This window comes from Heteronotia binoei, chromosome 20 (genome assembly GCF_032191835.1).
Source record: "Heteronotia binoei isolate CCM8104 ecotype False Entrance Well chromosome 20, APGP_CSIRO_Hbin_v1, whole genome shotgun sequence".
Classification (NCBI taxonomy): domain Eukaryota; kingdom Metazoa; phylum Chordata; class Lepidosauria; order Squamata; family Gekkonidae; genus Heteronotia; species Heteronotia binoei.
This window is the reverse complement of record NC_083242.1, coordinates 34279239-34296069: the sequence shown is the minus strand read 5'-3', so window position 1 is coordinate 34296069 and position 16831 is coordinate 34279239. Positions and strand designations below refer to the sequence as shown.

Genomic DNA, 16831 nt, shown 5'->3' with positions numbered 1-16831 from the left:
AATTTCCCTCATGAAGAGCTAAAGTCATGAGGGAAATGTTGATTAGGCCCCTGAGGGAAACCATGTTTGGCATAAAGGTCATCCACTAGGAGAACCCATCAGGATTGTTGTTGTCAAAGGACAGAAACCCCACAAATGAAGTTTCCTTCATGAAGAGCTAAAGACATGAGGGAAAAGTTGAAAGATCTGGCTCCTGAAGGAAGCCATGTTTTGTATGAAGTCAGCCATGGGGAGGGGAACCCATCAGGGCTGTCATCAAAAGATGGAAACTGTAAAAATCACCCTTGGGAATGCTGCTACTATCACAGAAAATGGCAGCCATACCTTGGTTGCTCCAATGCAGTACATGTCACGGGTGACTGGGCACAGTTTGGTTAGCACTTTGACACAGTACACCCCCTCAGGCAAGGAGTCAGGACGGAGATCAACAAGGCAGCGGTACCTGAGGGGAGGAAGGGCAAGGGTGTGAGGAAGAAGAAGACGACATTGGATTTATATTCCGCCCTCCACTCAAGAGTCTCAGAGCGGCTCACAATCTTCTTTATCTCCCTCCCCCTCAACAGAAACCCTGTGAGGTGGGTGGGGCTGAGAGGACTCTCACAGCAGCTGCCCTTTCAAGGACAACCTCTGCCAGAGCTCTGGCTGACCCAAGGCCATGCCAGCAGGTGCAAGTGGAGGAGTGGGGAATCAAATCCGGTTCTCCCAGATAAGAGTCTGCACACTTAACCACTATGCCAAACTGGCTCTGTCTGGGGCACCTGCCCCAAATCGATTCTCAAACAAGAATGAATTCGCGCTAATGGCTCGTCCCACATGGAAGTGGCTAAAACCGGGTGACGTTAACAAACTGCTGTCAACAGCAGGGTGGTACAACCCTGTGAGATCTAGCCCAACATGAAACATAAGTCCATTCAAGCCCAAACAGAACTGTTTAGACCTCCATCTTGGATTTCTCCTCAGAACAATTGTGACTTCTGACTTCAGCACTGTTATCCCTACACAGCTTCTGGATTGTTTCTGACAGGCTGGGCAAGCTTGGACCCCCTAGCTTTGACCCTGTCATTCAGGACCCAAATATGTGTGGGTCAGGAAAATATGGGGGCTTGAAAGGGCTACATCCAAGTGGAAAGCTTATGACCTTTTTTAGGGTCTAAGTATGTCATTTCAGACATAAGAAAGAACTAGCCACAGCGTATTGTTGGAACTCTCTGTCTGGGGCAGTGGTGCTCTGTATACTTGGTGCTCGGGGGGGACACAGTGGGAGAGCTTCTAGTGTCCTGGCCCCACTGATGGAACTCCTGAGGGAGCCTGGTTTCTTTTGGCCACTATGTGACACAGAGTGTTGGACTGGACGGGCCATTGGCTTGATCCAACATGGCTTCTCTTATGTTCTTCTGTGACACAGAGTGTTGGAATGGATGGGCCATTGGCCTGATCCAACATGGCTTCTCTTATGTTCTTTTGTGACACAGAGTGTTGGATTGGATGGGCCATTGGCCTGATCCAACATGGCTTCTCTTTTGTCTGGGGCAGTGGTGCTCTGTATACTTGGTGCTCGGGGGGGACACAGTGGGACAGCTTCTAGTGTCCTGGCCCCACTGATGGAACTCCTGAGGGCGCCTGGTTTTTTTTGGCCACTATGTGACACAGAGTGTTGGACTGGATGGGCCATTGGCCTGATCCATCATGGCTTCTCTTGTTCTCTTATGTCTGGGGCAGTGATGCTCTGTATTCTTGGTACGGGGGGGGGGGGGGCACAGTGGGAGGGCTTTTAGTGTCCAAGCCCCACTGGTGGACTTCCTGATGGCACCATAGAATAACAACAGATTTCCAAATGGCAGAGATCAATTCCCCTGGAGAAAATGGCTACGTGGAAGGGTGGGCCCTAGGGCCTTATACCCTACTGAGGTTCCTCCTCACCCCCAAGCCCCGCCCTCCCCAGGATCCACCTCCAAATCTTTAGGAATTTCCCAACCAGGAGCTGGCAACCCTAATTATGGGACATTATAGTGTGTATTAACCATAATGTCCTGATCTGGCTGGCCCAGGCTATGGCCATCTTGAAAGATCTGGGAAGCTACGCAGGGCCAGCCCTGTTTAGTGCCTGCATGGGAGACCACCAAGAAAGTCCAGGGTAGCTACGCAGAGGCAGGCAACAGCAAACTACCTCTGAACGTCTCTTGCCTTGAAAGCCCTTCAGGGTTGCCACTTTCCACACACCTGGTCGCTGAGGGAATTACCTTTAGCAATTTCCTCAGCACCTTTTCACCATTATCTGCAAGGGGTTCTTCTTTCAGATGGAGGTGTCCCTAACACAGGGATGTGGGGGGCACGCTACAGGTAGGCTGACTGCGTCTTCCCATGATGCGTTCCCGGACTGGAGCCCCCCCCCCCCCTTTCCCTGTACCTCTCTGTGAAGATCCTGAAAGGGATGCGGACGGGGAAACCTTCTTTGCGGATGCGGATGGTCTCCAGAATCCCCGAGTACTTCAGCTGGGCACCGACGACGTCCTCCTCAAAGAGGCCCGGCTTCTGGGTGAGGAAACATGGGGGGTCTGAACAAAGGAGCCAATCAAAACTTATTTACTCTGTACATTTTTGAAATCCCACTTTCCCTCCAATGATGTCATCATTCTTCCCTCTTGTATTTTATCCTCACAACAACCCTGTGAGGTAGGCAAGGCTGAGGAAGAGGGAGAGAGAAGAAGAGCAGCTGGCCCAAGGTCGCCCAGCAAGCTTCGTGGCAAGAGCGGAGATCTGAACTTGGGTCTCGCCGAGTCCAACACTGTAACCACCATACCACATAAGAACATAAGAGAAGCCATGTTGGATCAGGCCTATGGACCATCCAGTACAACACTCTTTTTCATGCAGTGGCCAAAAAACACATGCACCATCAGTAGGTCCATCAGTACGGCCACGACACTAGAAGCCCTCCCACTGTGCCCCCCCCCCCAAGCACCAAGCATACAGAGCATCACTGTCCCAGACAAAAGAGAAGCCATGTTGGATCAGGCCAACAAAAGAGAAGCCATGTTGGATCAGGCCAATGGCCCATCCAGTCCAACACTCTGTGTCACATAAGAACATAAGAGAAGCCATGTTGGATCAGGCCAATAGCCCATCCAGTCCAACACTCTGTGTCACATAGTGGCCAAAAAAACCCAGGCGCCCTCAGGAGTTCCATCAGTGGGGCCAGGACACTAGAAGCTCTCCCACTGTGTCCCCCCCAAGCACCAAGTATACAGAGCACCACTGTCCCAGACAAAAGAGAAGCCATGTTGGATCAGGCCAACAAAAGAGAAGCCATGTTGGATCAGGCCAATGGCCCATCCAGTCCAACACTCTGTGTCACAGAAAAACATAAGAGAAGCCATGTTGGATCAGGCCAACTGGCCCATCCAGTCCAATACTCTGTGTCACAGTGGCCAAAAAAACCCAGGCGCCCTCAGGAGTTCCATCAGTGGGGCCAGGACACTAGCAGCTCTCCCACTGTGTCCCCCCCAAGCACCAAGTATACAGAGCACCACTGCCCCAGACAAAAGAGAAGCCATGTTGGATCAGGCCAACAAAAAAGAAGCCATGTTGGATCAGGCAATGGCCCATCCAGTCCAACACTCTGTGTCACAGAAGAACATAAGAGAAGCCATGTTGGATCAGGCCAATGGCCCATCCAGTCCAACACTCTGTGTCACAGAAGAACATAAGAGAAGCCATGTTGGATCAGGCCAATGGCCCATCCAGTCCAACACTCTGTGTCACAGAAGAACATAAGAGAAGCCATGTTGGATCAGGCCAATGGCCCATCCAGTCCAACACTCTGTCTCACAGAAAAACATAAGAGAAGCCATGTTGGATCAGGCCAACTGGCCCATCCAGTCCAATACTCTGTGTCACAGTGGCCAAAAAAAACCAGGCGCCCTCAGGAGTTCCATCAGTGGGGCCAGGACACTAGAAGCTCTCCCACTGTGTCCCCCCCAAGCACCAAGTATACAGAGCACCACTGCCCCAGACAAAAGAGAAGCCATGTTGGATCAGGCCAACAAAAGAGAAGCCATGTTGGATCAGGCCAATGGCCCATCCAGTCCAACACTCTGTCTCACAGAAGAACATAAGAGAAGCCATGTTGGATCAGGCCAATGGCCCATCCAGTCCAACACTCTGTGTCACATAGTGGCCAAAAAAAACCAGGCGCCCTCAGGAGTTCCATCAGTGGGGCCAGGACACTAGAAGCTCTCCCACTGTGTCCCCCCCAAGCACCAAGTATACAGAGCACCACTGCCCCAGACAGAGTGTTCCAACAATACGCTGTGGCTAGTAGCCGCTGGTGGACCTCTGCTCCGTATGTCGATCCAATCCCTTCTTGAAGCTCTCTATGCACTGTCTTTCTGTGCATCTGTACACATATATTCACAATTGGGGCCATCAGATCACATCGTTCCCATGCCATAGTGGCCCCATTTAGAGACCGCTCCTCCTTATTTCCAAAACACCCTGTGCAAAGAGGTGCTCAATAGGGAGAGAGTTAGGGGACATATGGCGGAGAGGCAAAAAGGAAATAAGTTAGGCTTAAGAGGGAGCAGCGGACTGAGAAAAGGAGTAAGAGACTCCAGCTGAGGAATTAGCACCATTGGCTTCATCACACGGTTGTGGAACCCAACGTTCCAAACGGGTTTTTTGTAGCAGGAGCTCCTTTGCATATTAGGCCACACACCCCTGATATAGCCAATCCTCCAAGAGTTTACAGGGCTTGTTGTGTCCTAGGTTCAAATGGAGAACTGTTACTTTTGGAGGGAACTGTTACTTTTGGAGGGAAGCTGAACAAGCCAAGCTTGTACTCCACACCAGGGTTCCAGAGAAGGCCTAAGCGTGCCCAATCAGGGGAAGGATTGAAACATAAGTAGCCAATCAACATCTAGGCTCATACTGTACCCTGATAGGCCCTTAGGCCTCTGTAAATAGCCAATCCATGTACATAGTTAAGGTCCAATCAGAAGGGGGCAAGAATTGTATAAAGGAGCGGGAGGTTTGAATAGAGCTCAGTCTGTGTTTGTGTTCCTGAAGTAAAGCTTGCTGAAATCACTCCCCGACTCTGGTCTCTTACTGCGCCGACCCCAGTACTTTACAGGGCTCTTTGTACAGGGCCTACCATAAGCTCTTGGAGGATTGGCTACATCAGCGGGGTGTGGCCTACTATGCAAAGGAGTTCCTGCTATTAAAAAAAGGCCTGCTCGTGTGTATGTCTATAGCTGTTGACTGAACATCTGATGAAGTGAGGTCAGGGGTGGGGGGGGGGAGTGGGGTTAACTGCAAGACAGGCGGTTACTACTCTGGATCAAGTCTATGCAGCTTTATTTAGTTCTGCATCATTCAGAGTCCCCCTTTCTCACCAGGACTCAAGGTGGGTTGTATATAGCAGGTTAGTACAATCAACACAGTGAGACATCCAATAGCCAGTGCATTAGGATTTTTGGAAACTGGGAACCACCGGAAAGAACTGAAGCTTAGTGCAAGTATTCACATGACGCGTGATTAAACGTACAGAGATTACATCATAAGATCCTACTATAAGAAGCTACACAACAACATAGACCAGGGGTAGCCAGATGGCAGCTCAGCAGCCACATGTGCTCTTTCACGCATATTGTGCGGCTCTTGAAGCCTCCACCACCCCATCAGCCAGCTTGGAGAAGGCATTTCTCTCTTGAAATCGCTTAGAATCACAGAGTTGGAAGGGATCCCCAGGGTCATTTAGTCCACCCCCCTGCACAATGCAGGAAATTCACAAATACCTCCCCCCTAAATTCACAGGATCAGCATTGCTGTCAGATGGCCATCTAGCCTCTGTTTTAAAAACTCCTAGGAAGGAGAGCCCACCACCTCCCGAGGAAGCCTGTTCCACTGAGGATCTGCTCTAAACTCACAAATCCCTCCCCCTAAATTCACAGGATCTTCATTGCTGTCAGATGTCCATCTAGCCTCTGTTGAAAAACCTCCAAGGAAGGAGAGCCCACCACCTCCTGAAGAAGCCTGTTCCACTGAGGAACTGCTCTAAACTCACAAATCCCTCCCCCTAAATTCACAGGATCCTCATTGCTGTTAGATGGCCATCTAGCCTCTGTTTTAAAACCTCCAAGGAAGGAGAGCCCGCAACCGCAACCTCCCGAGGAAGCCTGTTCCACTGAGGAACCGCTCTAACGGTCAGGAAGTTCTCCCTAATGTTGAGCCGGAAACTTTTTTGATTTAATTTCAACCCGTTGGTTCTGGTCCTACCTTCTGGGGCCAAGTCAAGTCAGCTGGAGAATGCATTTAATGTTAGTTGCTTTCTTTCCACCTCTTCCTCCCCATCTATTTGCCTTCCTTCCATCCTCCCTCCCTCCCTCCTTTCAGACATCTGACGTTTATTCAATGTGGCTGGTATGTTAAGCAAGTTTGACCACCCCTGGTATAGACTGCAGTCCCAGTTATTCATCCAGGGAAGTTTATGAACCATTTTGGACAATGCAAACCCCATCAGCTCTGCAAAAAAGCCCTCTTAAGTAGTTCAGTTTTGCATTGTGTAAATACATGAACTCATGAAGCGGCTTTATCCTGAATCAGACCCCGGGTCCATCAAGGTCAGTATTGGCTACTTATCAGCTCTCCAGGGTCTCAGGCAGAGGTCTTTCACATTATTTGCTCTCTGGTCCTTTCAACTGGAGATGCTGGGGATTGAACCTGGGAACTCTCACATGCCCAGCAGATGCTCTGCCACTGAGCTACGGCCCCTTCCATTAACAGGAGATGAAGTAAACCGGCTCAGAATCACAGCCAGACTGCCCCACCCACTCTCGGCCTTCAAGTACAACAAACCACCTACCTTTTTATTGTTGGGTTTGATGCACCGGACAAAGAAAGGGTTACATCTGCGAAGAGAGAAAGACACACAATGAAGTCGAACCTTTTCATGGGCAAAACAGCGCAACTTGAACAGAGAGAACCACAAATGTAATGGAGATACCCGGCTTCCTCTAAAGGAGGAAGGAAAAGGGACCATCCAAGAATTTGCAGACAGAAGATTCGAACATACCTCACCAGCTTAAGTACGTTAATAAACTGGAGGGATTTCTGTCCTCCTAAACTCTTCTCAAGGGCTTTGAACAAGCCACCACACTGATAGAACAAAAAAAAAAAAAAACCTTCATATCAAATGCCAGTCCCCTATGATACAAATGTTTGAAAAGGCAATGTCTGGAAGAAGAAGAAGAAGAAGAAGAAGAAGAAGAAGAAGAAGAAGAAGAAGAAGAAGAAGAAGAAGAAGAAGAAGAAGAAGAAGAAGAAGAAGAAGAAGAAGAAGAAGAAGAAGAAGAAGAAGAAGAAGAAGAAGAGGAAGAAGAAGAAGACGACGATGACCACCCTGTGGTGGAGAGCAAGAAGACAATTAGATAGGATATTGAGGTCAACATCTCTCCTTTTAAGTGACATTTCTTGTCTGTCTTCAGATTGCTACTGTCAGAGCAATTCCCCCCTCCTCAGAAGTGCCACACTCAATCTTATCCTCACCCTCAGCCAGAGATGTAGTTAAGAACCTATCTCAATCTCTCCTCTTTCCTACCAAGTAGGTTAATTCCTAAATAAACCTTTTATCTACTGTTTAATCAGGTTGTACACCATTGCTGTGTTAATTACTCTGCCAGCAACAAAAAGTCCACCCTCAAAAACATATCAAGGAAACAGGTCTGTGTGTGCAGGGGGTGGGGAAATGCAACATGAAAACATCTGCACACAAAGCTAATATTCTGAATAATACACAAAAATCTTTCGAATAAAACACAAAAAGCTAATCTTCAATAATACACAAAAATACAAAAGTCAAATGCAAACAGCCTGTCATTCTGTGAAGTGATGGTCTCAAATGAAGGTTTCTACGTTCTTTACTCACTGTTTGCATTTTCAGTTTCAACTGCCCATTAGAACAGCAAATATAGAATGTCAGAATTAAATGCTAAAAATTTAAATATTCATGGACTTAAATACTTTTAAGTCTTTAATTGACTTAATGTGCATTGCTCCTTTTTTTTTGTTCAGTCGGACAGTCGAGTCCGACTCTTTGCGACCCCATGGACCAAGTCACGCCAGGGCCCTCCTGTCTTCCACCATCCTCTGAAGTCTGCTCAAATTCGTGTTCACCATCCTCTGAAGTCTGCTCAAATTCGTGTTTGTTACATCAGTCCAGCCATCTCATCTTTTGCTGTCCCTTTCTTCTTTTGCTTTCTGTCTTTCCCAGCATCAAGGTCTTCTCCAGTGAGTGCTCCCTTCTCATTCCATGGCCAAAGTATTTGAGCTTCAGCTTCAGCATCTGACCTTCCAGGGAACAGTCTGGATTGATTTCTCTTAGGGCTGACTGATCTGATCTTCTTGCATTCAAGGGACTCTCAAGATTTTTCTCCAGCACCACAGCTCGAAAGCATCTATTCTTCTGCGCTCAGCCTTTCTTATGGTTCAACTCTCACAGCCATACATCACTACGGGGAATACCATCGCTTTGACTATACGGACTTTTGTTGGCAGATGGCTGGGGCTGATGGAGTTGTAGGCAAAAAACATCTGGAGAGCTACTGTTGGCCACCCTGCAGTAGAGCTATTCAAAGTCCTAAAAGATGATGCTGTTAAAGTGATGCACACATTATTCCAACAAATCTGGAAAACGCAACAGCGGCCACAGGATGGAAAAGATCAGTTTATATTCCAATCCCAAAGAAGGCCAATGACAAGGAGTGTTCAAACTATCGCACCATTGCACTCATTTCACATGCCAGCAAGGTCGTGTTAAAGATCCTACAAGCTAGGCTTCAGCAGGATGTCGATCGGGAACTACCAGAAGTTCAAATGGGTTTCGGAGAGCAGAGGAACTAGAGATCAAATTGCCAACATTCGCTGGATTATGGAGAAAGCACGGGAGTATCAGAAAAACGTCTATTTCTGTTTCATTGACTACACTAAAGCCTTTGATTGTGTGGATCACAACCAACTATGGCAAGTCCTCAAAGAGATGGGAGTACCAGACCATCTCACATGTCTACTAAGAAACCTGTCAAGAAGCAACTGTCAGAACAGGATATGGAACAACTGATTGGTTTAGAATAGGAAAAGGAGTTTGACGAGGATGTATATTGTCACCCTGCTTATTTAATTTCTATGCAGAGTACATCATCGGAATGCCGGCCTGGATAAAGCACAAGCCGGAATTAAGATCGCCGGGAAAAACATCAACAACCTCAGAAATGCAGATGATACCTCTTGTTGAGGCTGAAAGAGGAGAGCACAAAAGTAGGCTTGAAACACAACATCAAAAAAAACTAAGATCGTGGCATCTGGCCCATCACCCGAGGCAAATGGAAGGGGAAGACATGGAAGTAGTGACAGGACTTCACATTTCTGGGATCCAAGATCACTGCAGATGGTGACTGCAGCCATGAAATTAAGACACGTTTGCTCCTTGGGAGGACAGCTATGGCGAACCTGGGCAGTATAATAAAAGTAGAGACATCACCCTGCAACAAAGCCGTGCAGTCAAAGTGATGGTATTCCCAGTAGTAATGTATGGCTGTGAGAGCTGGACATAAGGAAGGCAGAGCACAGAAGAACAGATGCTTTTGAGCTGTGGTGCTGGAGAAGACTCGAGAGTCCCTCGGACTGCAAGAAGATCCAATCAGTCAGTCCTAAGGGAAATCAACCCAGACTGTTCCCTGGAAGGTCGGATGCTGAAGCTGAAGCTCAAATACTTTGGCCACCCAATGAGAAGGGAGCACTCCCTGGGGAAGACCCTGATGCTGGGAAATGCATATTTCAAAGCAGATTTTAAGCAATTTAAGAGTCAATGAGCATTTAAGCCAATTTAATGTATCTAGTGCTTGCATTTGTTTTTTAATGTATCTTTTGTTGTTGTTGTTCAGTCGCACAGTCGAGTCCGACTCTTTGCGACCCCATGGACAAAGTCACACCAGGCCCTCCTGTCTTCCACCACTCTCGAGTCTGCTCAAAGTTACATCAGTAACGCTGTCCAGACTTCTCCTCTTTTGCCGTCCCCTTCTTCTTTTGCCTTCTGTCTTCTCTTAGAGATTCATTGACTTTAAAATCTCTTAAATTGGCTTGAATGCTCATGGACTTAATGCTCATGGCTGCTGGAGACCACTGAATGCAGACCTCCCCCCAGGGGTTCATCCATGTCTGGACTGGCAAAAGCCTAGGGTTGCCAAGTCCAATTCAAGAAATATCTAGGGACTTTGGGGGTGGAGCCAGGAGACTTTGGGGGTGGAGTCAGGAGGCATTGAGGGTAGAGCCAGAACCAAGGTTGTGACAAGCGTGATTGAACTCCAAAGGGAGTTCCAGCCATCACATTTAAAGGGATCGCGCACTTTCTAAATGCCTTCCCTCCATTGGAAATAATGAAGGATAGGGGCACCTCCTTTGGGGGCTCGCAGAATTGGACTCCCTGGTCCAATGCTTTTGAAACTTGGAGGGTATTTTGAGGAGAGGAACTGGATGCTATGCTGGAAATTTGGTGCTCTACCTCAAAAAACAGCTCCCTCAGAGCCCCAGATACCCGTGGGTCATATTCTCCATTATACTGGTCTCCATAGGGAATAACGGAGTGCTCAGCAGACATTTCCCCCCCCCCCCTGCTTTCTGATGACCCTGAAGCAGGGGGAGGGCCTCCAAACTGGGGGATTCCCTGCCCCCACCTGGGGACTGGCAACCCTACAAATGCCCCTCCTTGCTCACCTTTCCATTTTCTCCACAAGCTCCAAAAGCGACTGCTGGAATCTGGAGGCGATGGTGGGGGGCTTGTACTTCCGTCTGCTGGAGCTGCTCATCCCCATCATGGTGGTCGCTGGCCACCAGCTGAGCGTGGCTGAAGAACAGGTTCGCTACCAACTGGGGCAAAATAAAAAAAAGAGGCGAGGGCCAGCAGCTAAGAACCAGGCAATGCTAAGGTGGCTCACGACTTAATAAAAAGAGCCAATCCGAATAAAACCCTAATCTTTTAGAAACTGAAGAACAACTGATCGGTAAACACTACGTCTCACGAATCAAAAGCCCACTGGAAGAGAAACAGCCTTATTATGAAAACTATGTTGCGTAGGTCCCTAACTAACCTGTAGTGGGTGCCAGTTCCAAAAGGCAGGGGCAGCAACCGAAAAGGTCCCGTTTCTCACAAATGCAGTCTTGACATGGCAGTCAGCCTGCCTATAAGGACAACTGTGTAATAAAAAAAACCCGCTAAGAGACACCATACATTTTAAACAAAAAGACAGTGTAAAGGTCAGTGGTGTTCTGACAAAACTTGCACATAAAACTTCAAATAGAAAAGAGCATGTAGCAAAAAAAACATTAACAGAAGAGAGTTCAAAAACAGTCTTTCCAATCACAAAGGAGTGACAATATTCCAGTATTTAGTACATGGAACTAAAATAAGCCCTTCCAAAGACGTCTGTTCTAGATATCAAGACGTTTCATCTGTCTTTCTTCACTGGAACCCAATCTTTACAATGCATTTACAGGAGACCAACAAGGTCAGAACATGTCTGTAAGATTTCCAGTTCTCAAAAAGAAGTTCCAGTGATAAATAAGCCTCCAAACTGAAGAAAAGATGGATGAAAAGTCTTGATACCTAGAACAGACGTCTTGGGAAGGGCTTATTTTAGTTCCATGAACGAAATACTGGAATATTGTCACTCCTTTGTGATTGGAAAGGCTGCTTCTGACTGTCTTCTGTTAATGTCTTTTTGCTACATGCTCTTTTCCAGTTTGGTGTAGTGGTGAAGTGTGTGGACTCTTATCTGGAAGAACCGGGTTTGATTCCCACTCCTCCACTTGCACTGCTGGATTGGCCTTGGGTTCACCATTAGCTCTGGCAGAGGTTGTCCCTTGAAAGGGCAGCTGCTGTGAGAGCCCTCTCATCCCCATCCACCTCACAGGAGGTCGTTGTGTGGGGGGAGAAGATACAGGAGATTGTAAGCCGCTCTGAGTCTCTGATTCAGAGAGAAGGGCGGGTATAAATCTGCAGTCTTCTTCCTCTTCTTCTCAGCCCCACCCACCTCACAGGGTGTCTGTTGTGGGGGGAGAAGATACAGGAGATTGTAAGCCGCTCTGAGTCTCTGATTCAGAGAGAAGGGTGGGGTATAAATCTGCAGTCTTCTTCCTCTTCTTCTCAGCCCCACCCACCTCACAGGGTGTCTGTTGTGGGGGGGGAGAAGATACAGGAGATTGTAAGCCGCTCTGAGTCTCTGATTCAGAGAGAAGGGCGGGGTATAAATCTGCAATTCTTCTTCTTCTTCTTCTTCTTCTTCTTCTTCTTCTTCTTCTTCTTCTTCTTCTTCTTCTTCTTCTTCTTCTTCTTCTTCTTCTTCTTCTTCTTCTTCTTCTATTTGAAGTCCTATGTGCAAGTTTTTGTCAGAACACCACTGACCTTTACATTACGCTGTCTTAAATTTATGGTGTCTCTTAGCATTTTTTTTTATTTACACAGCTGTACGCTTAGATCCTGTAGTTTCGCTATAAGGAGAACTGGGCTGAACCTGAGAGACACAGTAGCTCACAGAAAGAGAAGCAACGCATCGTGGGCACAGTTCCCAGGATAGGAAAAGCTTTAAAGACAGCAGTGTCAGTGGCAAGTGAGTGCAGCGTAGTGGTGCCCCCAAGACCATGCTGGCCCCCTGATCTTTTCTTCAGTTTTGTTTCCCCAAACTCTGTTATCAATGCCCCCCCCCCCAGAAGACAGACAGAGAACAACCCGAACACCTACTTTGACCTTACTGTTGACAAAAAGTTCCAGGACGTCTTGACGTACTTGGTCATAGTTTTTATCCAAAAACTTGTGCACCTGGGCGAGGCAGACAAAAAAAAAAAACAAATCACCCCGTTTTTGACAAGCTGCAATCCTAGGATCCTGTTCTGCCTCTCTACACATGCTCGTGAAGCTGCAATGTCCCTTTTTGGAGGCACGGTGACCAGAACCGTATGCAGTATTCAGCCAAACAGATTCCACGACACTGCAGGTACAGTTTCCTCCAAAACTATTTTAACATCTCTGCTAGGGTTGCCAATCCCCAGGTGGGGGCAGGGGATCCCCCGGTTTGGAGACCCTCCCCCCGCTTCAGGGTCGTCAGAAAACGGCGGGGAGGGGAGGGAAATGTCTGCTGGGAACTCTATTATTCCCTATGGAGATTTATTCCCATAGAAAATCATAGAGAATTGAGCCGCGGGTATCTGGGGCTCTGGGGGGGCTGTTTTTGGGGGTAGAGGCACCAAATCTTCAATATAGCATCTCCCCAAAATATCCCCCAAGTTTCAAAAAGATTGGACCAGGGGGTCCAATTCTATGAGCTCCAAAAGAAGGTGCCCCATCTTTCATTATTTCCTGCAGAAGGAAGAAATTGAGGTGTGCCGTCCCTTTCAATGTGATGGCCAGAACTCCCTTTGGAGTTCAATGATGCTTGTCACAGCCTTGATCTTGGCTCCACCCCTAATGTCTCCTGGCTCCACCCCCAAAGTCTCCTGGCTCCACCCCCAAAATCCCCAGATAGTTCTTGAATTGGACTTGGCAACCCTAATCTCTGCGCGTCCTGGTTTTGGAGCAGGAGCAGAGGGTCTTATCACATTCCAGCAGTGCCGGATTAAACCCTGTGGAGGCCCCTAGGCAGTCGAAACCTTGGGGGGCCCCTCGCAAATTATCTCAGAGTGCCCACTCCACGTCCCCCGCTGCAGCCTGCAGGCACCTTCTGAAAAGCCCCTTTTTACTAAACTGCGGGGGAGAGGCAGAGAGAGGCAAACTTGGCGACGACGCCAGCAGCAGCCACACCAGGCAAGTCGGGCAAAGAGCGGCTCAGTTGCTGGCTGCGTGTGCAGGCTGGGAGGGCTGCAAGCAGGGGGGAAACTGGAGGGAAAGCTGACCCAGGGCCCCTAAAAGTTTGGGGGCCCATAGACCAGTGCCTACTTGGCCTAATTTTAATCCGGCCCTGCATTCTAGCTCCTCCCCCTTTTTTGTTTGCTCTTGGGAGTAGGGTTGCCAATCCCCAGGTGGGGGCAGGGGATCCCCCGGTTTGGAGGCCCTCCCCCCGCTTCAGGGTCATCAGAAAGCGGGGGGAGGGGAGGAAAATGTCTGCTGGGAACTCTAGTATTCCCTAGGGAGATTTATTCCCATAGAAAATAATGGAGAATTGATCCGCGGATATCTGGGGCTCTGGGGGGGCCTGTTTTTTCAGGTAGAGGCACCAAATTTTCAGTATAGCATCAAGTGCCTCTCCCCAAAATAACCCCTAAGTTTCAAAAAGATTGGACCAGGGGGTCCAATGCTATGAGCCCCAAAAGAAGGTGCCCCATCCTTCATGATTTCCTATGGAAGGAAGGCATTGAAAATGTGTGCCATCCCTTTAAATGCGATGGCCAGAGCTCCCTTTGGAGTTCAATTATGCTTGTCACACCCTTGATCTTGGCTCCACCCCCAAAGTCCCCAGATATTTCTTGAATTGGACTTGGCAACCCTACTTGGGAGACTCCCCGCCACTCACCTGGTAGGTGACTTTGCCAGCGTAATGCTTAATGGTGAACTCCGGCAGCGGCATCTTTGGCTTGCAGTACAACTCGTTGGAACCATGGTGGTAGTGACACTTCTGGAGAAACGTGTGGTCCGTCGCCTGGAAAGACGGAGGAAGAATTCAGCAGAGGGGGGACATGATCCCAATGGGATCTGGGAAGCCTGTGTTCAAAGTCAACTTTGCTATGGACCCACTCTCCAGATTACAGCTTTACAGTGAGCAGAAGCTAGAGCAGGGATGTCAAACATGCCACCCAGGGGCCAAATCAGGCCCCCCGGAGGGCTCCTATCAGCCCCCTCCCCCTGAGCAACCGGCTGTCATCTGCTTCCTTCTCCCTCTCGCTCCCTTCTGCATCACAGCTTGCTTTGCCAGGCTTGCTCAATCGCTCAGGAGCTACAGAGCAAAGTCTCTATTTTCTCCATTGGCTGAGGATGGAGGGAGGGAGATCTTGCTGTGCAAGGCTCTCTCAATCACACAGCAGAGCTACTGAGCCAAGTCTCTCTCTCTTCTATTGGCTGAGGCTCCTCCCCCTCCTGGTCCCCTGGGGAAGGAAGGAAAGAGTCGGGGCTTCCTTTGCCCAGTTCCCTGGATCCCATGGGAGAGAAAAGTACCTTTAAGCCCAACACGCAATACTTCTTTAAGCATGTTCCATTTTAAGATTTTTTTTTAAATCCTTAATTGTGTTTATATCTCCAGTCCCTAGGGTTGCCAAGTCCAATTCAAGAAATATCTGAGGACTTTGGGGGTGGAGCCAGGAGACATTGGGGGCGGAGCCAGGAGCAAGGGTGTGACAAGCATAATTGAACTCCAAGGGAGTTCTGGCCATCACATTTAAAGGGACAGCACACCTTTTAAAATGTCTTCCTTCCATAGGAAATAATGAAGGATAGGGGCACCTTCTTTTGGGGCTCATACAATTGGACCCCCTGGTCCAATTGTTTTGAAACTTGGGGGAGAGGCACTAGATACTATAATGAAAATTTGGTGCCTCTATCACAAAAAACAGCTCCCCAGGAGCCCCCGAAACCTCCAGATCAATTCCCCATTATACCCTATGAGAATCAATCTCCACATAGAGAATAATGAAGTGCTCAGCAGACGTTTCCCTGTCCCCCACAGTTTCTGGTGACTCTGAAGCGAGGGACTGGCCTCTCTACTCACGAGTTGCTGCCAACTTCTTCCAAGTAACACAGACACCCCATCCCAAGAGGAAGCCTTTCCAGTCGGAGACTGGAGCCTCCGGAGGGGGGGGGGGAAATCACATGGTGGCTTCGGGGGCGGGGCTTCCCCTCGCCGGCCAGCTGACTGGGGGCGGGAAGGAGTCTGGGAAAGCGGAAGAACCCCTGCCGGGACTTGGGGATTGGCAAGCCTACCAGTACCTGACATTACATTTTATGACAAACATTGCCCAACCTGACAAGTTCTCATTTGTGTCAGATCCAGCCCTCAGAACAATTGAGACCGACACCCCTGAGTTAGAGGGTTGGGCTACGATCTGGAAGATGCCGGTTTGAATCTCTACTCTGCCATGGAACTCTCTGGGCAACTTTAGGCCTTTTGACTCAAGCACCAATGAGCCTCTGAGTACGTGCAGAGTATCTTTCTTCTTCGGGAAGACCAACTCGAATTCATATGAGTGCTCTCCTACCCAACACAGAAATGTCAAGAGGCTTAGATGAAGATTCCCTCCTCAGGTTGCCAATCTCCAGGTAGGGCCTGGAGATCTTCTGCTTTTACAGATCATCTTCAGATGGCTGAGATCAGTTCCCCTGGAGAAAATGGCTGCTTCGTTGGATGAATTCTATGGCGTTGTACCCCAATGAAGTCCCTCCTCAAACTTTGCCACCTTCACCCTCTACTGCCAAAATCTCCAGGTATTTCCCCAATCCTGAGCTGGTGACCCTACTCCTCGGGTTGCCAACCTCCAGGTAGTGGCTTGAGATCTCCTGCGATTACAACGGATTGCCAGAGACACCCGGAGAAAATGGCTACTTTGGAAAGTAAACTCTATGGGAGGGGTGTCGAACTCATGAGGGCCGGATCTGACATAAACGAGACCTTGTCGGGCTGTGTCATAAAATGTAATGCCAGGTAGCAGAGATATAAACTTTATAAAGGACACAGACAAACACAAAGATTTTTAAAAAAATCTTTAAAAGTTAGCACTCATTAAAGATGCTTTCTTTGTATCTCCCATGTGATCCAGGGAAGTGGGCAAAGGAAGCTCTGGCTCTTTCCTTCCTCCCTCAGGG

At 48.5% G+C, this 16831-nt stretch overlaps 1 protein-coding gene across 1 annotated transcript in view; it reads right to left on the bottom strand.

Annotated features, from left to right (window-relative positions):
• The window catches only part of MYO15A (myosin XVA), a 168957-nt gene that overhangs the window by 118412 nt on the left and 33714 nt on the right, over window positions 1–16831 (bottom strand). The window contains 7 exon segments of the mRNA XM_060260643.1: window positions 325–442; window positions 2408–2532; window positions 6860–6905; window positions 10765–10865; window positions 10867–10917; window positions 12788–12865; window positions 14553–14678. Of these exon segments, the coding sequence (XP_060116626.1) occupies window positions 325–442; window positions 2408–2532; window positions 6860–6905; window positions 10765–10865; window positions 10867–10917; window positions 12788–12865; window positions 14553–14678 (645 nt within the window).